General features: G+C 37.9%; 1 protein-coding gene across 1 annotated transcript in view; it reads left to right on the top strand.

The window, feature by feature from the left end:
• LOC122846474 (latent-transforming growth factor beta-binding protein 2-like) overlaps positions 1 to 25453 on the top strand; it is a 104186-nt gene extending 78733 nt beyond the window's left edge. The window contains exons 25-41 of the mRNA XM_044143479.1: positions 524 to 649; positions 1059 to 1184; positions 2445 to 2570; positions 2828 to 2947; positions 3058 to 3183; positions 7371 to 7493; positions 8104 to 8223; positions 13676 to 13804; positions 16017 to 16151; positions 17761 to 17958; positions 18041 to 18133; positions 18254 to 18382; positions 19848 to 19988; positions 20126 to 20299; positions 20393 to 20632; positions 20990 to 21142; positions 22976 to 25453. Of these exons, the coding sequence (XP_043999414.1) occupies positions 524 to 649; positions 1059 to 1184; positions 2445 to 2570; positions 2828 to 2947; positions 3058 to 3183; positions 7371 to 7493; positions 8104 to 8223; positions 13676 to 13804; positions 16017 to 16151; positions 17761 to 17958; positions 18041 to 18133; positions 18254 to 18382; positions 19848 to 19988; positions 20126 to 20299; positions 20393 to 20632; positions 20990 to 21142; positions 22976 to 23151 (2435 nt within the window). The 3' untranslated portion in view covers positions 23152 to 25453. The remainder of the gene's footprint in view (positions 1 to 523; positions 650 to 1058; positions 1185 to 2444; positions 2571 to 2827; positions 2948 to 3057; positions 3184 to 7370; positions 7494 to 8103; positions 8224 to 13675; positions 13805 to 16016; positions 16152 to 17760; positions 17959 to 18040; positions 18134 to 18253; positions 18383 to 19847; positions 19989 to 20125; positions 20300 to 20392; positions 20633 to 20989; positions 21143 to 22975) is intronic.
• Positions 25454 to 25500: the final 47 nt, after the last annotated feature.

Here is a 25500-nt window from a genome sequence, read left to right as displayed (position 1 = left end):
TTATACTAACATTAACTCTATGTCTATTTTGTTGGTATTTTATGTGATAGATCAATACTAAGTGGTGCATATTTGTGAAGTGGAAGTAAAATGCCACATGCTTGACAATGTTTTTTTACAAATGAAAATCTGAAACAATGAGTGTTTGATTTTAGGCCTTCTGAATCAATACTTTGTAGAATCAAAATTCTGCAATAATGTCTGCATGTCCTCTGGTGTTATGGAGTTTGAGCATCTAGAAACTAAAATGTTTGGCAATTTACCTTTGCAAACTAACTGAAGCTCAGTCACATTGGATAAAGAGTGTTCATAGCAATATCACTTTCCAGGCCCTGCCACATGTCTCAATTGGATTTATGTCTAGGCTTTGACTAGTCTGTTCTAACACAGGAATCCATCTACCCATAAATCCATCCACTACGTGACTCTCTCTTTTCATTTAATATGCATAAAAAACAACATAAATTAGATTTTTCTCTTCTATGTTTTAGAAATTTTAAATGTGTGAATTGTTTCACAACAGATATCGATGAGTGTGCAATGGCAACCACCTGTCCTCAGGGGAAATGTACAAACACGGAGGGTTCGTTCACGTGTGTCACCTGTCAACCTGGTTTCACAGTTTCTGATGATGGACAAAAATGTGAAGGTAGAGCTAGGGTTGTTATTGTTTGCTTCTGCTGTTTTTATTCAAACATTCCTGTGGGTCTCAGCAAAGGACAAGTTTGTCAATATTTGTTCCTATTTTGGGACCTGATTTAGGTTATGTTTATGAAGCATCAGGTGTGACAGGAAGGTGCCAAAATACCATAATTTTAAACCAGTAACTCCCAAACATAACATCATTGCTGGAGACTGGACTTTTTCATCATTTGGCATTACTACTCTGATCTTTACTCAGTGGACTAAACCTCAAATAGAACAAGATGATGTAAGGCAAATGTTTTGCAGATAGAGCTGCTAAAATAAAACACGTTATAATTGATTGCAACTGGCATTTTTTATTTAATTGATGCCAAAGGTGGTCATCTTGTGCTATGATGTGTATTTGTTTCCAGATGTGGATGAGTGCTCAGAGGCTAACTTGTGTCCTGGCCAACTGTGTGTTAACACCCCAGGATTTTACACCTGCAGGAGCTGCGGAGCTGGATTCCAACTGTCTGAAGACAGTCACACCTGTGAAGGTAAAACACAATCAACACAATCAGGGTTCAGTCATGGAAAAATGATTAGAGATATTTACAGAACTCTGTGATTTGTCTTGACATAATTTGTAAGATCAATGCAATGCAATGGCAGCTCTGACAAATCCTGTGAGGTTAGATCTGTCATGACTTCATTGGGAGGAAAAGAGGAATGATTACATAAATGAGGTTCAAACACGCTCCGAGTTACTCATATATACCAGAGTGTGGATGTAGCCAGAGAGGGGAAGATCTCCCACTGATATGTGTCTTTGCAAGGAAAATGATTTCACCAAACAAAGTCCAAGTGAGTCTTTTACGGGATTTTAAGGGATGTGTCTGGTGCCATGGAAAATATTAAAGTTTTAATGTAATATGAATTCCACCACCTCCTGCTTTTGATGCAATGCTCTGAGGTACCCTGCTATAGGCAAGCAGAACTATCTCATTGAAAAACGGGCACATGCTGAACACAATAGCTCAGATACCTAAAAAAAAAAAAAAAGCATGCTAAAGAGAGATTAAAAAGCTCTCTGTGACAAGTTGAGAATCCCTGTAAATAAACACAGCTTGGAATACCCATGTAAGACAAAAACTTGTTTGAAACCTTGTGTTTTTGGCAGCAATCACATAGATGTTGTCATTTTTGCTCCAGTTCTTACCAGCATTATTGCTTAAAATCTGAAGGAAAAAACTATGTCACCAGAAGGTTGTGGAAGTCTTATTTTTTAATCAACACATACATTACTTGTTGAACTGCAATACAGTAATGTGGCTGTAGATTATGTTTGATCCTAAGCCACTTCAAGTTCATGGCACATTGAGATTTTGATTTATCTATATTTTATTCATTATTCGTTGGTTTTAATGTCTAAACAGTCTAAGGATATTTGCCCTTTAACAATGGTCCATGCTACTTAGAAGAAACACAGTCTGTTTCTCTACAGGGACTCTCCAGTGGTCACATATCAACAAGCTGGTGACTGTTTGTGCTTTTAGTAATTATGTGTCACCTGTAACAACTTGGTACTTCAAATTTAATGACCATTCCACATTCTCATCTATCCACTCTTTTTCATAAACCCACTGTCAGTGCAATCTAATAAAGAAGACTATCCTTACTGTATGGCAGCATTTCAAGCTGAGTCACACGTATCCAGTAATATTCTTTAAGGAGATAAGACAAAAACCAGACTCTTTGGGGAATTTTCTTCTGATGATAACCTATGTCTAACCCTTCCTTCTCTTATTTTCTCTAAGATATCGACGAGTGCCAGGCTGCAGGTGTTTGCCTCGCAGAGATTTGTGTTAATACGGAGGGCTCCTTCTTCTGCAAGTCCTGCGATCCGGGCTTCAGCATAGCGCCCAACGGCCTCTCGTGTGAAGGTACAAAACAGTGGGGTGTCTCGCTGTGGTCATTGAAATTTATGATTCCCATGAAGTCATTTTTACAGTCATCTGTTCCAACACTGCATGTGACCCCTCCTCTGTTAAGACGCTGCTGAAGACGATGATGGATGATTTGTTCTCTGTGGTCTGGAAGTTCTTCCTCTAAAACGAAAAAGCAGATTTGTAGTGTGACCTAATGAGTCATAGCTTGTGTAATTGTTGCATTGATCATGTCTCTGTGTATGTAAATGCAGATGTAAATGAATGTGAGGATGCAAGCCTGTGTCTGGGAGGCCAGTGCACCAACACCATCGGCTCCTATAGCTGTTTGTGCCCATCTGGACTGGAGTTGGGAGATGGGACATCTTGCAGAAGTATTTATACATTTTACATATACCATTAGTGGTTTGTTCTTCCTCATGGGTTACCACAGGATGGCATGTTGACACAGGTGTGGGATCCTATTTGTGCTTGTTTGTGACAGACATCAACGAGTGTTTAACCATGGCGGGAATTTGTGGAGAAGGAAACTGTTTGGATACGGAGGGTTCCTACAGATGTGTGTGTCCTGATGGATTTACCACCACTGATGAACGCCCTGGCTGCCAGGGTAATGGGACATCATCATTCAAATCTTATTAGCTTTATGTAACAGGTGAGGCAGATTGACAGATGGGCTGAGATGGTAATATTTTTACATTTTTTTTAGCAGATTTAGCTCAAATCAGTTTTTAACATTCAGTTCCATTTTAGAAGTAAGTATACCTTACAGATTAATTATTTCATATTGCATCCACAACCCTTCATGGATTTCAGTGGAATTTTATGTGAGAGATCCGCACATGTTAGTGCATAATTGTGAAATGAAATGACAATAATGAATGATTTTTAAAGTATTTTAGCTATGCTTGAAGTGCATAGCTAAAATGTATCTGACATGCAGTTTAGTTATTGTTAGGAGTTTTATGTGTTGATCTGTCACATAAAATCTCAATAAAATGCATTGAAATTTGTTTTATGACGAAATGTTTGAAGGTATGCATAGTTCATAAAGGCATTATGCAAACTTGCATGCATTTTCTGATTAAGTGCAGACTGGTTGTTCTCACCAAATAGTTCTGGGTGCAGAGGCTGAGTGTAATGGGCCATGGCTTCATCAACTGTCCCCGTTTGGACATCAGTTTGATGTTTTTCCAGCCGCACCCAGTAACCCACTGATCATAAGATAGAAAACAAATGGAGCCTGATTGTCAACTGAAGATAAATTTTCAGCAAATTGAAGCTTTTGCTATAAAAAGATCATAAAATTAATAGACAGGATTTTTACTTTTTTTGGTGGGTCTTGCAAGACAGAAGTGGAGTTAACTAAATGTAAATGTAAAATTATCTAGCCTTGCAACATCCAGACATGACCTGAAGCATGTACCTCCCTAGAAACACAGGCAAGGTCCAGCATGATATTTGCCAAGATTTACTTACATAGTTAGTCCTAAAATGCAGACATCTTTCTACCAAAGCATTTGCCATACTGCTGCTTCGGTATCCTCTAAACACTGTGAGCAAATTGCCCAGACTGTGTCAGGTACATTGGCTTGCTGCCACACCAAATACTGGGGCCTAATTATCCTATAAATCAGCGGGTGTCGTATATTTTCTTGCAGTCTGCCACGGTGTGTACAGTGCTGACACAATGAAAGCCAGACCCCTCTGACATGAACCTACAGGGGGGAGAAGTGGGGAGGACAAGGGTTTGTGAGGTCATTTGAATGAAAGATGGGCTTTGGCATGCAATACCAATATGATTCTTGGTCCCAAAATGGAAATGTATAATAAAAAGCTGACAACAGACTGAAACCCATTTTAACTTGATCCAGATTAGCAAGTTGCGCCATAAACTTTTGAAGAATTTGAAGCCAAATAAATAACTCTATTCCCATGGAGTTACAGCATGTTTGTTTTAATGGCCTATTTTATTTGGTTTTCCTTATTTCTGGTTTAAGTGTTTACCTTTTCATTTCTGTAGTCACAATATACCAATTGTTAAGATTTAAAAAATTTAACTCAGATGATTAATTCTCTCTATTCATTATTCTCAGCCCAAGTGCCCTACACAATATGTCATTATGCAGCATCCATCTACAGCTAAAGGGGCAGTATTATGTAAAATCAACCTTCATGAGCTTTACATAATGTTGTTGCCTCAACAAAAAAACATACCTGGAGTGCTGCTTGATCATGCATGTTTGAGAAATTCTTAAATCTCTCATGGCAACTATTAAGCTGTGGAAAACATGTGGGGGGATCAAGCAGCGCCTTGGAGGTCAAAGCTCCTAGTCAGAGTTGCAGTTTCCAAGCTTCCGAACTTTTGCTTCACAGGGGTGATGTTATGATTATTTCCTGAAGAATCAATTCTTGATTCTTCCTGAAGAGCAGGACTTTATTAAAGACACAGAGGCTCAATTTCAAGGCATTAAATTAACAAGTCTAATTTCTTTTAAGTCATATTTGATATATTTACAAATATATCAAAGTTTATATAAGTTTGTATAACAACTGAACATAGTTACTAGATTGTGCTATAAAATGACACGATGTACATTTTATGCATAATACTGCCCCTTTTAGTCTTGATTTTATATTTTTGATTAAACCAACAAAAACACGCACATAAAATACTTAAGTAACTTTTAGTTTATAGAAATTTTCAGTGGTGCCACTCACTTGGCCAATGGAGATTTTATTAAAAAAACGTACTACCATTAGATTTTTTTCTCCTATGAAGCAGTTACTTGATTGTGCTATAAAGTTATTCAGTGTGCCTGGAAAACAAATAATATTGCCCCTTTAAGTGGGTACCTCTCTTTTTTAGTCTGAGAGAAATGTTCTCTCGGCAGTGGTAGAGTAGGTTGGCATGAGACACAGAGGTACCTGGTTCAAATCCCGCTTGCTCTCTCCCTGGAAATAATCTTGGGCACTGTGTAAGGAAGGGCATTTATCTTAAATTGATAACAAAATAACAAAATTGTTCTCAGCCTGTAAAGTGCCAGTCAGAAGTTTACACTCTCAACATCAAAGTGTATGCCTTATTCATTGATGCATTTAAACAGTTGGTTTTGGGGAGGTATTTTGGGGTAGCTGAATTGAACTTAATGCACTTGTACTCCTGGCAGAAAAACGGACCGTTAGTATGATGCCACCGCAGAAATGCTCGACAGTTGGCACAATGTTCTTAAGATTAAGTGCAAACACATGTTTTACTATCCAAATAGCTCATTGTTTTTCATGTCTGAGCAATAAACTTTTCCCCTGAATGCATTTGGCTTGCTTCTATGAGCAGCTGCCAATTTCCGTTGAGACTGAAGGTGTCAATTTTAAAGCAGCCCTTTGCTCTTGCTCAGCACATTCTGTCCATGGCACACTTTAACTCATTTCACTGTGGACAGGGGCACTGCATCTTGTAATTTATTCTTGGTTTGAAGATATATGGCCCAATTGTCATGAACATCCTTACCAAATTCCTTTCATTGGCAGATGAGAGTTCGGATTGGATGTTTGAAACTTCTAGCAACATAAAAGCAACTAGTGATAAGACCCTAAAAACACATTAAAATTGATTTTTGGGGAATGCCACATTGTGTAGTGTTAGAGCAGGTGCGCTGTATATGGAGGCTATATTTTGATTAAATTGTTTCAACTTTCAAATTAACAGTACATCAAATGTTTTTGATTAGACAGTCATTTCTTGAAGCTAATGAGATGTTCCTCTTGTTTCTTTGAGGACAAATGAACATAACTCTGTAAAGTGAATCTAAAAAGCATTCACAGTGGTTCACTTTAAAAAAAATTTTTTTTAGAGAGGAATGTCATTAGGCATGATTTTGGGGAAGGCTACATAAAAGTTTCTGCTGCTTTGAAAGTCCCAATTAGCTTTGTAGTCATCATTTAGAAATGAAAAACTCTAAACTGAGCAATCAGGGAAGAAGTGCCTTAGTTGTACATGATTTAGAACCCAATGGTCATTCTGCATAGTTCCAACATTCCTCTGTGGACAGAGGACAACCTTCCCCAAGGACAGCCATCTCTGCAGCAATCCACCAATCAAGCCTCTATAGTAGATTGACTAGATGAAAGCTGGTCCATAGTAAATGGCAGCCCATCTGGAGTTTGCCAAAAGACAGCTAAAGGACTCTCACACCATGAGAAACTAAAGACTCTAGGTCTGATCATATGTAAAGGAAACCAGACATGGCTCATCCCCAAGCTAATACTTGCTGCTGAGTCCACTTGACCTCAGACTGGGGTGACGGGTAATTTCTCAGCAGGACAAAGATGCACATGACCGAGATTTCAAAGTAGCGGCTTCAGAACCACTCTATGAATGTCCTGGAGTTGCTAAGCCAGAGTCCTGATCTGAATCTGACTGAACATTTAGGGAATGACCTGATAATGGTTGTTTATATATGAGTCATATCCATCTGAAGGATCTTGAGAAGAACTATAAAAAAGAATGGAATAAACTGCCGCAAGTTTTGTTAAGCTTTTGGCACCATGTTCAAAAACACTTGAGGCTGTATCTGCTGCCAGAGATCAACAAAGTGTTAAGCAAAGTCTGTGACAATGTCATAATAGGATGTTTGTGTGTTTTCACCAAAGAGTTTAATTTAATGCAACATGGAATAAGGCTGTAACATAGTAAAATGTGGAAAAAGTGAAGCAATGTGAACACTGTCTGGATGCACTTTATCACATATCTCTCATAATTGTTTTCCTTTCTTCTTTCCTTTATTCCTATCATAGATGTTGATGAGTGCAGCAGAGATGATGTGTGCATTCGAGGAGAATGTCTGAACACAGATGGTTCTTTCTTATGCTTGTGCGAAGCCGGCTTCAAGTACAACACTGATTCAGCTGACTGTGAAGGTACGATGGGCTTAAGCCCAACAGCGTTGGTGTCCAGTTCTGGTGGTCTCATCGTGGTGTTTGTTGACCCTCAACTCAGCCATGAACTTTGCTCTCCATGTGTAAACCAGTGTGTCAGAGCTGGCCGTTTGATCGTCATGCTACATTAGGGCTTACGTGTAGTGTTGTTGGCTATGATTGATTATCTATAGCACATGAGGACCTCGTTCCAGTGAAAGTGTCCAAGCCTGGCTTAGAGGCTTTCCTCTATGATCCCCAAGTTGAGATGTTTGTGTGGCTGGAGTCCTGAACTCCCACTCCCTTGAGGAAAGCATGAATGACCCCATTGTGAACAAGAGGTGTTTTTTCCCTCTGGAACGTCTCCCTTTTGCTCCTTCACAAGTTCTTTGGTTGCTGTAATAATATTGTTTTTGGCCATTTTTGTTGCCTGCTTCGTTTACTGAGGACAGCTTCACCACAGGCCTCTTGGCCAACTTCTATTGGACAGACATTACATTTTAAGCACTAGAGCAGTGGAGGGAATACAAGTTTGCATGTGGAGTGAATGTAGCTAATTTTAGACCCTTTTTGTGAGAATCCAACAAATATTGTTCTTTTTTTGTTCTTGCAGACCAGGATGAGTGTAAAGAGTTTGGAAGCTCGGTGTGTGGTACCTGGAGCTGCAAGAACACCATCGGCTCCTATCAGTGCTTCATGCAGTGCCAGCCTGACATGCTTACCGGAGACTGCGGTGAGTGATTCAATGACTTCAGGGCATTGTATTGGAATCTTATGTGCCATACCAGCTCAAAGCAGTGCATATTTGCGAAAGGGAATGAAAGTGATATGTCCATTTTTATTCAGTCCCTCCTAAGCATGGCTTTTAGGCTATTTGTTTACTTTTTCCCCATTCCTCTTGGCAAAATAGCTCAAGATCAGTAAAATTGGATGGAGAGTGTCTGTCCACCTCTAAATTGCGCTTCAATTCAAAGTACCCTACAGCCTTTGTAACATTGTAGGAATGTGCAATGTTAATCTTCCTTCATTAATAGTGTTTTGCATGTAGGTCACATGTTTTGATCTCAAGACTAATAAACCTTCTTACATACCAACACACATGGATTACATTGAAATATCCATGATTGAGACAAGTAAAAAAATCTCATTTGTGTAGTTGTCCCATACATAGGGTGCAAGGCAAAATTCCCTTTGGAATCAGGTGCTTTTAAATGCAGAAGAGTCCCATCATTGAGTCAAGCTAGAAAGGGATAACAGTCTCTTCTGTTTGACAGTAGAGTTACTGAGCGTCTCTGGTAAGCAGAGACAGGAGCTGAAACTTGATCAGGTATATGACCTTTTTGGGGAAAGAACTGTGGGACCAGACCTTGTTATCCTCTTTAGTGCCCCCTGTGGAGAGATTTGAATATATGAATGAAGAATGCATGAATAATTGTCTGTAGTTGCGGTATTAAACACTTGTTGCACAAAATGATCTTACAATTAGTGAATCCTGCATCAGACATTTTTGATACCAAAGTAATATAGATCAGACAGGAGAATAAGCTGTGACTCAATGATTTTCTGCTTCTTCTCATTACCATCCTAACAATGTTTGGCTGCCTTTTGTCTCATTTGTTCACCATGTTGTCTGACTAACACAAGTTGGTAACAGCAGAGATCCTTAGAAGAATAAGAACAATCTGAAACCACAAGCTAACTTCCTGGTCATTAAAATGCATTTTTAGTTTGACTATATGGAAGATCAGTGTACCACTGTTGTAGAATGGCCTTTTAAAAGTGGTCACACTCCTTAAAACAAAAACGACGGCATTTTATGTATGATATTATATGGTACAAATCAACACAAAGTGATGAATGTTTATGAGTGGATGAAAAAATGCATGGTTTAATAAATAGTTTACAAATAAAAAATCTTAAAATAATTATGCATGTTTGTCTTCATGTCCATATTTAGCTGCAAGTGTTTTGGGCATATCTCAACCAGCTTTGCATTGTCCTTTTCAAATAATGGAATCTTATGTCTGATGGGATTGATCATTTGTTAACAGCAATTTCCAGCTCTTCCTGTTTATTCTCAAATGGACATTGGCCTGGGCTTTGACTGGACTATTCTAGCAGATGGATATGTTTTGATTTAAACTGTTTCCTTAAAACTCTGGTTTAAGGAAACAGAGCTTATGCTTAAGATGAGAAGATGCGTCTGTTCATCCTTCATCTTCTTATCTTGCACCCGGTCAAGTCCACAACTATATTCTAGCATCTTTATCCTGCTGGATGGTGAACCTTGTCTCATTTGATTTGTATCCTCTAACATGATTTCTTCCAGAATATAATATTCTAGTATGACTAGCATTCTTTTTTATTTATTGTGTGGATCTTTTGCAGCTTTCTGCTCAACATAATATGCATGTAGACCAAAAATTTCCACTTTGATGTCACCAGACCAAACAGACTCCTACAGTTCTGTCTTTCTTCTCGCCAGTCGTCCTTTAAGATTTTCATTTTGAGAGACTCTTCCAGCTGAACTGTAGATCTCTGCAGCTTCTTCCAGACTTACCACAGACCTCCAAACAGCTTTTCTCATTAATGCTCTCCTTGTTCAGCTCGTCATTTTAAGAAGATGACCTTGGGTTTGCAGTTGAGTGACACACTCAGGCGACTGAATGAGATTCTCGGCAGGATACACTGTGGAGCATCAGGGCTTTTAGTTTTCTTATGTAAAATCAATGAGAGGTACAGAAAAAAATGTGTCATACTCTTTAATATATTCTGAATGCTACTTGTGTTTTCATGAGATCTGACACCAAACACTCCCAGTTCAGCACTGACTCAGCGCTCCAGTTAAAGAACTTAACCTCTTACCCTAACACCAAACACAACAGCAGCTTGTTTCACCTCACAACAGGAATAAGTGGGAGATGCTGCCGTCACTTCAATAAAAGTCCAAGGAGGAGAGCTCACTTACTTCATGGCCTTTTTTGACTGCTTGTAAAAATCTGCCGATATTTAAAAAGGGAGCAGACGCTGTAATTTGCTGTTTCTGCGAGGGCCGGTGTTATGCCTTCGGAGGGGACAGCGGTTGTCGTTGGCGCTGCTCCCTGTTCTCATTTAGATTTAGGCGCCATGACATAAAAAGGAAAAACACATTTTTTATTTTATTTTTTCCCCCACAGCAAACGTCACCCACAATTGTGCTATAATGAGTGCACACAAGCCCTCCTGGATGCTGTGGTTATTGTTTTTAGTTTTTAGTCACACTCATAGTCATAACTTCCCTGAAGCTATGCTATGTCTTTAATAAGGCTTTCTTTAAATAGCAAATTGTCTGCGGTTACTCTCTTGCCTCGTAAAAATGTATAGGAGTTAGATGACTTTAACTTATTTGTTAGACTTTGATAGTTCTTTTTGTCATAGAGGTATGACCACAATATACCAGACGAGTTCATTTGTTGTTACCTTAGACAGTTTGTGGATCTTACAGTGAACCTCAGAGATTTACAAATCTCTGTACTTATGAGGTTCAGTAATCTGGTTGCACCTCTATTAAGTTGTAGGAGTCCTTTTCAAAAGTGGTTCAACTCTATGAGGTTATTAGGACATGTTTTGCTCACAAGGTGGGTGGCAGTAGGGAAATACTTTAGACATGAAGGAGAGTTGGATTCTACTGGTCTACAGGATATGTCCCCCATTAAATGTGGAAAAGGTTTTTAAATATTTGATCATGTACTCAGCTTTTACATTATACTCTGGCACGTTATACTCACATGGGCGAGAACAAATGTCCAAGCAACTATTGCCCAGAATATATGAGAAAGTATGGAAAGTGTAGGGTGCATATTGGTGGTGTATTTTCACCACAACTGTGCATATATGATGACATGTAAGATACATCTCACTATAATCCCTTTTTATACAGATATCAGAACATATCCTGATCCAGAAACAGGTTTTCCTTGATCGGATTATAAGGACACATGGTTAATAACATCAGCTTCTTCCATTCCTTTAAACTCCTTATTCTATTCTCTGATTTAGATATTCTTTTTCCTGTCAGGCAATTTACAGCACTGTTAGTGTCCTTAAATAAGTCATTTTACATAGAAAAGGTATTTTAAAAATCAACTCAAAATCAACTCCGGTTAGCTTTTGGTGTAGTTATCTCATTTTTTTTTTTATTTTTAATTTTCTTTGTCCACAAACCATTAGTGCTGTGATTAGCACTAATAAAGCATTATATTTGCTTTATTCTTGACGCTTGCATTCCTCCAAGTATGATAACCGGATTGCATCTCGTTGCAGCATATGGTTTGCAGCAGATTCTTTGCTCCGTTTTACACATGAATGAAATGCTGCCTTCAGACGCCGATGATTTTGTTTATTAGCCTTCCCTCTCAGACCTCCCAGCTGGCTGCTGGTTTCATTCCAACATTCACAACTCGACTTCAGTTCTGCACAATTTATAAAAATGCTCCACAAACTCTTTACTAATTATTCTATCCTTGACTCAGTCCCAGAAATATTTCTCTGGTGGTTTTCAGTACAGAATGCGTCTGTTCATCTTCATCTTCTCATCTTGCAGCCAGTCAAGCCCACAAGTATATTCTAGCAATTTTGGTTCTTTAGCATTTTCTGACAAAAGTTCTGTGAACAACAAAGACAATTTTGTCTGTGTGGGTTTATTAGCTTGTGGGAGCCCCTGTCTCTGACCCCTGAGGTATGTTAGAAACATTTCCAAGTCAGAACAGAAACTGACTCAGGATTACTGTTCCCAAGAGCTCTGAAAAGCCTGTTGTCTGTTCTGCAGGAGAAAACAGGACTCTGGCTGTGTGCACCTTTCAAATCAAGCATGTTGTGGTTCTCTAAACCGCTTTCTATCTTTTCTCAACTCACACAGGAGTTGTGGAGCAAAATAAAAGACCCCTAACCCTTGTCCTTCACATATGTTTTCGCCAGCTCTTGTAAAACATTCTAAACCTATGAACCTAAACTTTTCATCACATAATTAAACACTGTTAGTCTATCAGACAAAATCCCAATAAACTGCATTGTTTATAACTTGAAAAATTCAAACCCTGAATACTTTTCCATGGCTCCACATATAATGAACATTATATCATTCATTCTATAAATTATTTCCTTTATATGTCTGAAATGTTTTGCTTCAATGTATTTATAATCAGATGTATATGTCTGCTAGTAAACTTGCTCAAACTGCATTTCTTTTCTTAACATTTTGATGTAATTGTGTTTTTTCTCAACTTGAGATGAGTTACTAAAACTGGAAACTGAAAGATTTTGCATCAGCAGGCTTGGCAACCAGTGGGACATCAGACATAAACCAGTGGCATACCCAGCTGACCAGAGGACAAAATAATGTGACAAAAGTGTGAACAATAAACTCTCTGATTGTTTTTTAAACAATTATAATCAACTTCATTCTTCTGCTGTTTCGATCTTTGGCCTCTCTACTTTTGCAGGAGATGCCAAGAAATACTAAATCATGTATGTAAGAAATTGCTAACAAATGTTGCCGTCAAACAACACTTGGTGGGGAATCAGCAGAGCTGTGAGAAGGTCCAATGTTAACAGCCTCCTTTTTACTGACAAATAGCATGTTCTTCTTCACATTTATCAAACTTGCTTTATGATTTACTACTGTACTACTGTGTTTGATATCCACCAGGTTCTCTAAAAATCACCTTAAAATCTCTTAAGGTTTCTTTGTTGTTTAAAAAAGTTGATTGTGGCATATTTATTAAAAAGACTGTATTTGATATTTGCCAGGAATATGTCAAAAAAATGTCTTCATGCCAGATCTGAAGTCTGTTTTTCCTAAACAGCATGTAAAGTATCAGTACACTTGGCTGCAGCTTCTTACTTCTTTGCCACAATGAAGAGGTTGTGGCAGGTCCACACTGCATTCACTGGTTGTAAAGCGAATATTTGAAGTTGAATGATGAACAGTAAAGTTTGAAAACCTCTATAAAAAATTACACCATCCATATACTGTTTCTGACATGTTATGATGGCAGTGATCTGTTGTTATATAATGGTCCAAGTGGTAGTCTGCATGTGGTGCAGTTATTTAGGACAAGCAAGGCATGTGTTTACGGATTCAGTTTGAATGTCTGTTGTGCAGATTGAAAGTGTAAATATTCACGTTGCGGTCAATCTCCTTGCAGATATTGATGAATGCAACAATGAGACCATCTGTGGGAGCCACGGCTTCTGTGAGAACACAGTCGGTTCCTTCCTATGTCATTGTGACCAAGGCTACACCAACCCACCCGGAGATATTACCAGATGTGTTGGTATGTAACTGCTATCACCTGAATTACTGAGTGGTTAGAAACTGAGATTTTATGTTTGTGCAGTTGTGAGTTTGTGTATTGTTCTACATTTGAATCTAAATGCAAATGCAGATCTGCTCCTGAAACAGCATCTCTACTCTGCCTATTTAAACAAGGCATTTTGCATCCTTAGGGGAAACTCTGCCCATATTTATGTCAGTTTATGTACATTACAGCCAAAAAAAGCAATGCATTCTCAAAGAATGAGTGAGTCGTTTTGTCACACTGATTGTGATGTAAAAATGGCCATTTGCAGATTATTTTGGCTCAGATTATACAGATGAAAAAGTGATTGTCTGCAGTCCTGGTTTTACAAAAACGGGTCAGGAATGTCACAAAAACTAGATCTGATCCTCAACTGAAATCAGGGTTGCTACACTAACATCCTACAAACAGAAAACCAGGATTAAAAAACATCAATTTATGTTCATTTCAACAACAGGGGTTGTTGTGTTTATGCTAGAAATTATTGTTTACAAATAAAATCCAATCTAAATCTTTGGAAGTAAAGAAATAACTAGGTGTTATTCACACAAATGTATATATATTGTTATTCACAATATATATACATTTTACAAATGTATATATATTTTCTAAAAAATTTTACAAAATGTTGTGCTTATTTTGAATTGGTTTTATTTCTGTGTAAATGTGAGCTAAAATGCCATACACTGTTTCCCAAATCCTGAAAGTTGAAATCAATAAACAAAGCAATCTTCTATCCAGTCATTTATCCTGGGTAGAAGATGTTTCAATATTCCACATCAGTGAGTGCCAAGAGCATGCTGGCAGCATGTTGTGTGACACCTTGTAGCAATTACTGAAAATAAAGATTTCCAGTAACTGTTGATCAGCCATGCCAGTCAATTTAAAGAGCTCTAAACAAACACTCAAACAAAATGTCTTCAGCGCTGGAATTCTGACATATTTCTTCCGATGTTACATAGTAGAGGACATGATTTGCGCTGTGTCCTTTTACAATTGCATTGTCCAATCAGGATTGTTGTGTGACTGCTGGATGGAATTGCTAGATGTTGAGTAAATATAAATTTATATATCAACAAGAATCCCTTCTAGATCCAGGGGAGGATGTTAAGGCATGTTCTGTACTTGTTGGTGGAGTAGGACTTTGATCTGGGGAGAATAGAGGGTATTGAAACAGCAGCAAGGCTCTGCAGTGTTGATTGCTAAGCATATATGGTAGAGTTTTTCTCAGGCTGTCGTGAACAAAAAATGTAGCTCATCTAGCAAAGAGAATCCCTGGCAACTATTCACTGAATATGAGGAGAATAAGTAAGATAAGTTTGAGTCTCTTTATGGCCTAGTCAATGTCCAGAAATTATTCCATTAACAAAAAAAAACCCTCAGCAAGTTTTGAAGATTGATTCTTACAGACACTCTATCCCATGTGATGGTCAAAACCCTGCTCCTCCACATATGCAAAGCTGATACAGATACTGTATAATTTGCAGCTGGAATTACAACCAAATGTGGCGCTACGAAATATTGCATCAGGGGGGTTGAATAAATGCATAGCAAACCTTTCAGATTTATACTTGTTAAAAATGAGAAAATCTCACTTGCTTTTACATTTTAAAATGATGCATTACGTTGAATAGCTTTATTATCACATAATACTCCCCAAAAAATATTTTTTGGGGGTTATTGTATTGTGGTTGTATTGAGACAAAAGTTGAAAAAGGTAAATATTTTTGTAAGAAATTAAAGAGCCAACTGATTAGACAGGACAAGTGTTGCAAAGGTTGATGGGAGATAAACCGTTCTTGACAAAAAAATAATTCAGTGGTTGTAGTAAGGTTTAGCTGATATTCAATCTTGGATTTTTCCAAATTTCTCAACCTACTAGTGTGTTTTCTAACACTTCCAATTAGCCAGACTTCTTTGTAATTTCTCAATATGGCCTTGAGGGTTATCTAAATGCTTTCAAAGTTTCTCTGTAGACTTCTGCCATTTTTATTTGTTCCACCATCCTTATATCTAACCAAGATTGCACCTTGTTCACTCCATACTTACTCCATGGCAAATTTGTTGCTAAGTTGTCTGCTTCAATTAGACAGATCACAGTTGTTATTTGTATTGGCTGTTATTTGTACTGTGATTTTGTGCCAATGATGCTTACAACATGCTTAACTCTCTTGCTCTGCATTTTCAGACCTGAACGAGTGTGAGATGAGCTCGGCGCTGTGCGGAGAGGCCCTGTGTGAGAACTTTGACGGAAGCTTCCTGTGCATCTGCCCCAACGACAATGAGGAATTTGATCCTGAAACCAACCAGTGCCGCTCCATGGGTATGAATAATCAGAGGACTTAATTCTCTATCCTATCGTCAGGAGACGGAGTTTTCCCTGGTTTAATGAGCCGTCTTTTATTATCCAAACAAGGGTGACAAGGAGGACATAGCCTCCTCTGTAAATGTTTTTTTAGATCTGTCTGTATCCATTTGTTTTAAAGGCTGTGACTGACTTTGGGTGGTTCACCTCCAAAAAATCTGCATTAGCCTAATCCCTGAGATAGATAATGATCCTACATAGAGCTCAAACACCTAGTTCCTTTATTCAGAAGACAAACAAAGATAGCATTTTCTTATTGGCAGATTAAGGTACTTTTTTCTTCTTTTACATAAATTGACCTTAAGAAATCTTAAGAAAGAGATAATGTATTTTGCACAATTCAAATCCAGTGGGTATACACAAAATTTAACATATTTACATTATTGAGTGGCACACCCTCATTTGGGTTGTTTTGTCTTCTTCTTGGCCACTAAATCCCTGTCATACCTCTGTATAGCCTTTTGCCACATTCCTCTGTTTGCTTTTGACGTGTGTGAATCAATCATGTGAATCTGAATTGGTGTGTTGACTCACATGCCAGTGTTTCCATTTGGCTAAGCCAGCAGCTTAGGAGTGAAATGCCTGAGCCCATCACAGTGGACAAATGAGCAGGAGAGGGTTACACTCAGCCTGGTGATGGATGCAGGGTAAAAGCAGAAGCAGTTTAAAGATGTTACAGTGTGATGATGTGCCATTGAAGTCTAGAATCCTATGTCGCTTGATCACAATTGGATGTTCTAAGATCTGCTAACTTGTTTAATTTCAGACAAAAATAAGCTTAGTAAATCCAAAGTGATGGTGTCATTCAAACCAATACCCTTTGGGTAAAAAGTAATTTGATAAACCTAATAAGTGGCTTTTGTAACCTCGTGAATAACTCATTGATTCGCTCCTGGAAGATTTTTGGTAGGCCAAACGTTTGTGGGTTTCATCACTACGGTACTCTATGTTTTGTTCACCAGTGGATAATTTGGTTTCGATGTGATTTACCAGAGTCCCAAAGCCTATAAAACAGCTCGCATCACATTTGCAGCACCTTGTCAGCAGCCAAAGCTCAGAAGCATGGAGCTTCTGAGCTTTGGCTCAATTTGAAAACATTGAGGCTTTTAATAAAACTCTACAATCAGTCCAGTAATCCTTGAATATGAGTGACTTTGTTTCTCACTTATTCTTACAATTTTTTTGGATCAGCATGTGATGTGTTGATTTTTTTTTTTCTTGCTCTTTTAGTCTTCATTATGTTGTTGGACAGGATTTATTTAGGGGTTTCCTTGATTCTGCATGTCAGCTTTGCAATAAACATGTTCAATTGTTTAAAAAGGAAAAGTTCAATTTAAAAAGGAATCAGTTATTATTAAAATATCTAAATATTGATATCTGCTCATGCAGGTTATGATTTCCTAATGTTAAAATTTGTTTAGTTTGGAACATGGAGTTTGTGACATAACTGCAACAACAGAAGAAATCTGTAAGAGGATGAACAGTATTGTACGGCACTATGCCTGTTTTTCTTACAGTAGTGATGTACTTCATATCCTAATAAAATGCTTTCTTTGGTTGTCTTCAGCCGTACCTGACACTAAGCCGGTGTCTACATCCACTCACATAACTGAAGAGAGGAAAGATTGCTATTATAACCTAAATGATGCCAACTTCTGCAACAATGTCTTGTCTCGTAACACCACCAAGCAGGAATGCTGCTGCACAGCTGGCGCCGGCTGGGGCGACAACTGTGAGATCCACCCCTGTCCTCCTGTAGGAAGAGGTACAGCATGAGGCCAACTCTCTGGAAAATGGATATTTTCCTAATTTCTGGTCCTAGATTGTAATTTGTATGCATTTTGCAGATGATTACAATCAGTTGTGTCCCTATGGCAACGGATTATTAACTTTTCCTGGGTCTTCTTTACTGGGTCATGGAGAAGACATGCGCTACAAAGGTGAGCATATTTGCTCATAACAGATCAAACTGGTTCAGAAAGGTGAAATATGATCATTGCATTCTGAGATTTTTTTTTTTTTACATTGAGCAGTAACGTGTGAATTTCTCTTTCCTTCAGATGCAAACGAATGTGAAATGTTTAAAAGCGAGATATGCAAGAATGGGCAATGTTCCAATTTCTTTTCTGGGTATACCTGCTACTGTCAATCTGGATATTTCTACGACAAAATCAGGCTTGAGTGTGTGGGTAAGAATTTACATTATTTCACTTGGGTAGACTGCATTTCTTATTTATCTCATTCCTTCTATCATTTCATATTATTATCTATAGTTTTTATCTAGAATTCAGATTTTTTTCCACAACTAGAATATCTCTCAAACATCCTAAAGAGAAAATAAGAATTAGTCGCAACTTATCTTTTCATGACTCAAATGCAGGCGCTTGCATGAAATGTTAACACTATGATAACCTTGATCAGTGTTATTCAAAGCAAAAATATATCACAATTTAATTTCAGAAATTATTGCTACTGTTGGTTAACAAAAATGTGAATTACTACACATGTAATGCAGTCTGTAGGAATGTTTGCCAAGGTTCTAAACAGCTGCAGTTTCAAATCCACTTACACCAATCATCATTTCTACAGTTTAAGTAATAACAGATCAGACAAAGTGCTGATGTGACTAAACGTTTTCTCCAGCTATAAAACCCACTTGTTGTTTTATTTACTGGCTGATAAAAAAAAAAAACAACTCTGACACTTTTCTCTCATTTACAAAGCAAATTTTTCTGTTTAGAAATATTTCCCTGTTACTAAAATCATGGGCAGCCATGGTATGAAAACAAAAAAAGAGCACCACCCACTGGTAGCATTAGTGGGCAACATAATTTGAAATTGTTGTAAAACTTTAGCTAGTAACCTGCAAGCATATTAACAAGCTGAGTGCAACAGGTAGCCTGATTTCTTAATATTGACTGTTATACTTGTTTTATGCTAAAAAGAATAGAACATTATTAAACAAATCCATTTTTTTCTGTTTAAAATCAAACAAGTAAAGGTCATACATCAGATTATTCTAACTGTAATAATAAAGGTGTTATATTATTTTTAGCAGCAGCAGTAGAAATAACTGATTCCTTACAGTTTTAAATAAAAGCAAATAGTTAATAGCAAGAAGTTTATGATTACCAGCTAAGGTTGTGTTTTAAATCTAATTTTTATATATAAATGTAAAAATCCCACAATATCACAGCATTCACACAAAGGTTTAAAATAAAAGTGTGCAAGATAATAAATATAATTAATCTAAAACAGAATGCCAGACCTCTGAATCTCTTTTCTGTAGCTGCCTTATTTTAGACAGCTGAGTGGAATTATGAAAAAACAGGTGGTAAAGGGACATATTTATACATATTTACTTCCGACTGTATTTCCTCTTTCATTGTTCTAACATTGGATCCTTCCTTCTTGGCTTCTTTTTTATGGTGTTTCCTCATTCTCTCTTTCCTTCCTGCTGTATTGTGTGCTACCAACCATCTTTCTTTCTTTGTCCATGATTTTTGCTACTGAAAATATTTCAAGACTGTCAAATTTCCTTTTTCTGTAAATGAGGGAAAAACAATAACAATGTCAAAGCTAATACAATAATATTTTCACGTATTTTGAATCTTCCCTGATGGATTTGTTCCATTCTTGTTTGTATGTGGCCAGATTATGATGAGTGTGGATTTGGAAACCCTTGTGAAAACGGAGCATGTGTGAACACAGCAGGATCGTTCAACTGTTTCTGTAGTCCTCCGCTAGTCCTGGACAGCACAAAGCGCCGCTGTGTCAGTCCCAACACAACAGAAGGTTTGACACCCACTAATGTGCAGTATTTCTTTTTACCCTGGTTTTCAAGATGTGGAATGTTATGCCGCTCTGATCTAACCTTTATTTAAACACTTCCTCTACTCATTTTTGTAAAAATCTTCTTCTTTCTCTCCAAGACATCATGGATTCTGTTCAGGATGTGCACGTAGATATTTGCTGGCACCGACTTGAAGGGGACGACATGTGTGCAGAACCGATTCAGGAGCGCAGAACAACATACACTGAATGCTGCTGCCTGTACGGCGTCGCTTGGAGTGGTCAGTGTGCATTCTGCCCCAGGAAAGACTCTGGTGAGAAGCAAAATGCACATCAGACTCTGGTTCTCTTGTAAAATTTTGATTACTGTAACAAACTTTAACATTTTACTTTGATCCGTCGTGCAGTTGATTATGCTTCCATGTGCAACCTGCCTCGGACAGAAGGCACAGACAGCCTTCGAGAGCGGATAGGATACGAGTATGGCGTGGAAGAGCCAGAGCTTCCCCCGTACTGGGATAACTATGGCATTCCTGAAAGGGTTCCCATATTTACTGACAGTGACTACAACAACCCGCAACCACCCTTTCGTGTCCCAGTCCTACGTCCAGGTGGGAGCCAACCCCAACCACTGGATCGCTATACAGGTAAAACATACTTCACGTCCCCCAGATCAACCCTGCTCTTCAAGACACACTGCCCTGCATGTGCTGCATGTTACCCTGCTTCAACACAGATGATTCAAGTGAATAAACTTCAGCAAAAACCTGTTAATCAGCTGTCAATTGAAATTAAGCGTGCCAAAGCCAGGAAGCACTGATCTAGAGTAGAAACCAAAAAGATTTATCTAAGTTTCTGCCTTGTACTCTAAACATTAAAGTAACTCATGCTCACAAATAATTTGCATGCCATGAAAAAATAGCAAATTACTCTTAGGTAGCTGTTTCTGATGTGATCTATTACTAACAGCCTGTCTGCCTGTCTGTCTGTATCTGTCTGTTCAGAGCGGCGTTACGACAGCTTTGAGGGTCTCCGAGCGGAAGAGTGTGGAATCCTGAACGGATGTGAAAACGGACGCTGCGTTCGTGTTCAAGAGGGCTACACCTGCGACTGCTTCGATGGTTACGAACTTAACCTGGATAAGATGGCCTGCATAGGTGGGTTCTTTCCCTCTGCATCTCACGCATTCAGAATTTGAAGGACTGTGTCATAAGAATCTCTTCATCAATGCAGTAAGAAATCACTTTAATTGGTTTTCTGTAAAGTTTTCCTGTCGAAGCTGAAAGAAAAATCTGATACTTGGCCTTCGAGTATAAGCTGTCCAGAGTCATATCTTTGGATGATTTCAGCATCCTTTACATCATGTAGCCCAAGGAGAAGCTTCGAGTTTAACAACCTTGTATGAGATTAGGTTTTATATGAAAGTAATGAAAGCAGTGCACTCCTTTAAACATCGCTCACTAGCTTTTTGGTCTTAAATTTGTATGTTGCTCTCTGCCAAGAATGAGGAGGCCTTGAATTTTAGCCACACATATATCACATGAAATATTATATCTCTTTAGAGGTATTTTGTTTGTCTGAGAAGAAAGTGAGGCTGTTTAGCAGTCCTGAGGTGCTATGATTGGAGCCTTCTGATTCTGTATGGGCTTATCGCCTCCAAGGCCAGTTGTCTTCCCATGCAGAGTGAGCAGCACGTGGGAGCTGTGCAACCTGTGCCATGCGTCCTTTTATAAATACAGCCTCTCAAATTTCCCCAGCAGGACATGACGTAAACAGAACGAGGGTCATTTGAGACCGAATGCTCGGAAAAAGATACTCAGACCTCCCGAGATGAAAAAAGGAAACAGCTGAAGGCCAAAAGGAAACACTGTCAGATGCATTTTTATTGTAATTTCTAAGCATCCAGTGTTCAACAGTTAAAGCTCAACTGATACACACTTGAGTGTTTTTTTCTGTTTTTGATAAAGCATTGGGCAACAAGTACGAGACGTATTTTTTCTTATATAAACATTATTTTAATTGAACTTGGCAAGCCAGAGAGATGTTGTCACTTTAATTTTATGCTTTTTTCCTAATTTCTTTATTTTGTAATAAAAATGTTTCCTATATTTATGCGAAAACGTTGTGTTGCCTATTGCTCATGCTGTAGTCAAAGGGGAACCTATACTAGTTAGTGTATGTCCTGGTAAACAGAGTACCTTGCAAAAGCATTTTACCCCTTGAAGTGTATTTTTTTTCTCTTAGATTTTATAATTTTGTCATCTTCAGTTCCATTTTATTTAATGTGAGACCAACACAATGTATCTAATCAATGTAATTGTGATACATCATTTTCAAAAATTTGGGATAAATAAAAATTATAAAGTGATTGCACATTTTTTCATGTGCATTTGTTTTCCGGTCTCTTGGTCAACAAATTAGAGCCACATTTTTCTGCCAAAGCAGCTGCATTTAAAGACATGTCTCTGCCAGTTTTGCATATCTAGAAACTGAAATTTTCTGCAAAAAATAATCTCAGATTGGTTTACTGTCATCCATTCTCCCATCAACTCTGCAGCTCTTCTCTGCCCCTATTGAAAAAAGAGCATCCCCAGAGCATGATGCTGCCATTACCAAGTTTCAACTGTTTCTGCCTTAGTAGAGCTGGTATTAGGAGTATATGCAGGGCTAGGATCTGCAGAAGTACAGTTTATAACCCAGTTTTTTGTTATGTTTGGTTTGTTTGCAAGTTGCTATTTAGGTCAACAAAACTCAGTGGTCACCATCTGCTTGAGTCCTTTGCTTTCGAGAAATTCAGACTAACAGAAAATGCTGGAATTACAGGAAAAGGGAAGGAAGGAAGGGAGGAATTAAAGAAAGCAGGCCAAAGAGTAGGAAATATAAATTATGTTAGCTTTAACACCCATGTGGCCACTCAGCAACAGATGTGCTGCTGGCGGTTGTTGAATCACCCTGCTTACTGACTTGTTATGTCTCCCTCTTCCCTGCAGACATAAACGAATGTGAGGACATCAGTGACAAGGTCCCCTTGTGCCAGAACGGCCAGTGTATTAACACGGAGGGGTCCTACAAGTGCAACTGCCTGCCCGGCTTTGTGGCCTCCGCCAAGCCACACAAATGCATCTCAGCAATCCCAGAGTCCACATTCAGGGAGGCAGAAAACTGAAAGAGAAACAAACTTTTCCTGCTTCCTAAAACCATCATCACCCCTGTGCTCTGTCCACCAGAGAGCCCGGCACAAAACCTCCAACAGTAACACTGTTCGTCCAAGCTTTTCTCCCCACATGTTGCTGGCGGACATAAATGTACACAAGCTTTCTCTAATCCTTTCCCCTGTTACACATTCAAGAGGACCAGGAACTGCATTGAATGTATTACACGGGATTTATTGTTCACCACATTTCTGTTTGCCTTAAAGGGATTGTTTTTGAGACTGATTCTTTCATATATTCAGTGACCCCAGGCAAATTGATCTGCTCATATATTTTCCACTGTATCTTCTCTGTCAATTCACTTTTTTCGAAGTTTGTTATTTATTTTATTGACATGATGGGCCTCTGAAAGTTTAGAGAGCATTCAGTGTCAGAGGTTCGACTTGATTCCACTCATTTCTCACAGAGACTCTGTGAGGAGATGAATAATGTATTTTTTAAAGAGAAGGAATTTCTGAAGAAATCTGTCGTATATCGTCTCATATCTATCTGGGTCAACAAACAGAATTTTTCCCACAGCTGCCTTTTTTCAGGATTTCTGAACCAAGCACCCAAACTTTCACTTTAAAAGCTCCAGCACCGCACAAGCTTTGACAGACTGTACATGTATATGAGGTTCTGTGAGATGTTCGGAAAATGGTGCTCCGAGTAGACTGTTTAGGACCATTTTCAAAAAAAGAAATGTAATACTAACCCCCATTGCTTTCTTTTGTAATAGTATTGATCTGTTTCACACTTTTATTTTTTAAAAATGGAAAAAAAAAACAAGCCTTGTTTGTATTTTCTGAAAGAAATACTGAAATGAGAATGAGAAATTGATGTTATTTGCCATTGAATTTATTGACCATTGTCAGAGAGAAAAAGGAATACTTCTTCAGACCATGCCAAAGTGTCCTCCACACCTATTGGCACCCCTTGTAAAGATGTGTAAGAATGTATTTGTATTTCATTCTGCAAGCGTTATTTTTTAAATAATTTCTAAAATAAAGATACCCTCTCTAATTAGATTGAAAACAATTACATTTTTTTTTTTTTTTTACAAAAATACCAGTGCTACACTTAGTGGTAACTCTTGTATTTCCTTAAAATAAACATAAATTAATGTTTTACCATTTGTACTTTTCTCTACAAAGTTGCTAAGAAACTTTTCAGTTTGAACAATGACTTTCAGTCAGATAAAGTCTTTGTTATACCATGTTTGAAAAAAGTGGTGTAAAATATGTCATTTTGCATTTGAAATTTGCCCAAATCAACACTAAAATAATTCACCTGACAAAAAAAAAATTGCCAACTTCTTTCAATTTCTAATTAGTGAAATTTCTGAGTAGACAGCTGACGACTGGTGAATCTAAGTTGGGTCCGGATCCATAGATTCGGATGCGAGTAGTTTTAAGTATGATCACCCCGGCTCTCCTCTTTAGCTGCCCTCCTGCCACTGCACACAAAATTTTCCCTGAACAAATGTTATGTTCCTGATCTGTCACTGAGAAGTGTGCACTCTCTTATAATATTCTCTTAATGCTATCTAACAAAATCAATGCTATATTTGACATTGCACATCAAATGAAAGAAAAAGAGCCACCATTTCTAGCTTTTGTAGATTTATATCTGTTTGTAAAAATGTCTTTAAAGCATTTCTTTTTCTGTATGAGAAGAGTGACACTGTACCATAGGAACTCTGTGTATACCCTGCCCTGTGGAGCAGACTATGAGTTATATAAATATATATATTTTTTGCAAGTGGCACCACTGTTAAGAAATAACAATTTTGTAATGCAAGCACCTGCTTATGTCAATCACAACATTGCAGCATTTTTAATAACAGTAAACATGATTTATTCCAGTTTTTTTTTAATGACTGTGTAATTTATGGTTTATAGACAACATCACCAGACATAAATGACTTGTCTGTAATCATTAGCAGATATTCTCTGTAGCACATTTAGACCTGATAACACCTGGACATGATGATTAAAGCTGATAATTTATGCCACTAGCCATCTTTCTAGATTTTTAATCTGCAGTTTTACAAATGTTTTTATATGAAGCCAACTGTCCTTTGCTCTGTTGTTCAAATATTTGCCTAATTTGGACTGGAGACTATAAATGCGGTTAATGCTAAGCTATTTAAAGTCTTTCAAACAATATTAACTACAGACAAATTAAATATTGTAAAGCTGTGGTCAGTATCTTGACTGTTCATTTTGTTTACCTCCTGACTGTAATCTGTATCAGTCATCAAAATAAATAACAAAAAACAAACTGTGATGATTTCTTCTGTATGGTACTCAAAGCACTGCAAT

Source organism: Gambusia affinis, linkage group LG16 (genome assembly GCF_019740435.1).
Source record: "Gambusia affinis linkage group LG16, SWU_Gaff_1.0, whole genome shotgun sequence".
NCBI lineage: Eukaryota > Metazoa > Chordata > Actinopteri > Cyprinodontiformes > Poeciliidae > Gambusia > Gambusia affinis.
The sequence above is the reverse complement of the archived record's forward strand: the minus strand, read 5'-3'. Positions and strand labels throughout refer to the sequence as shown.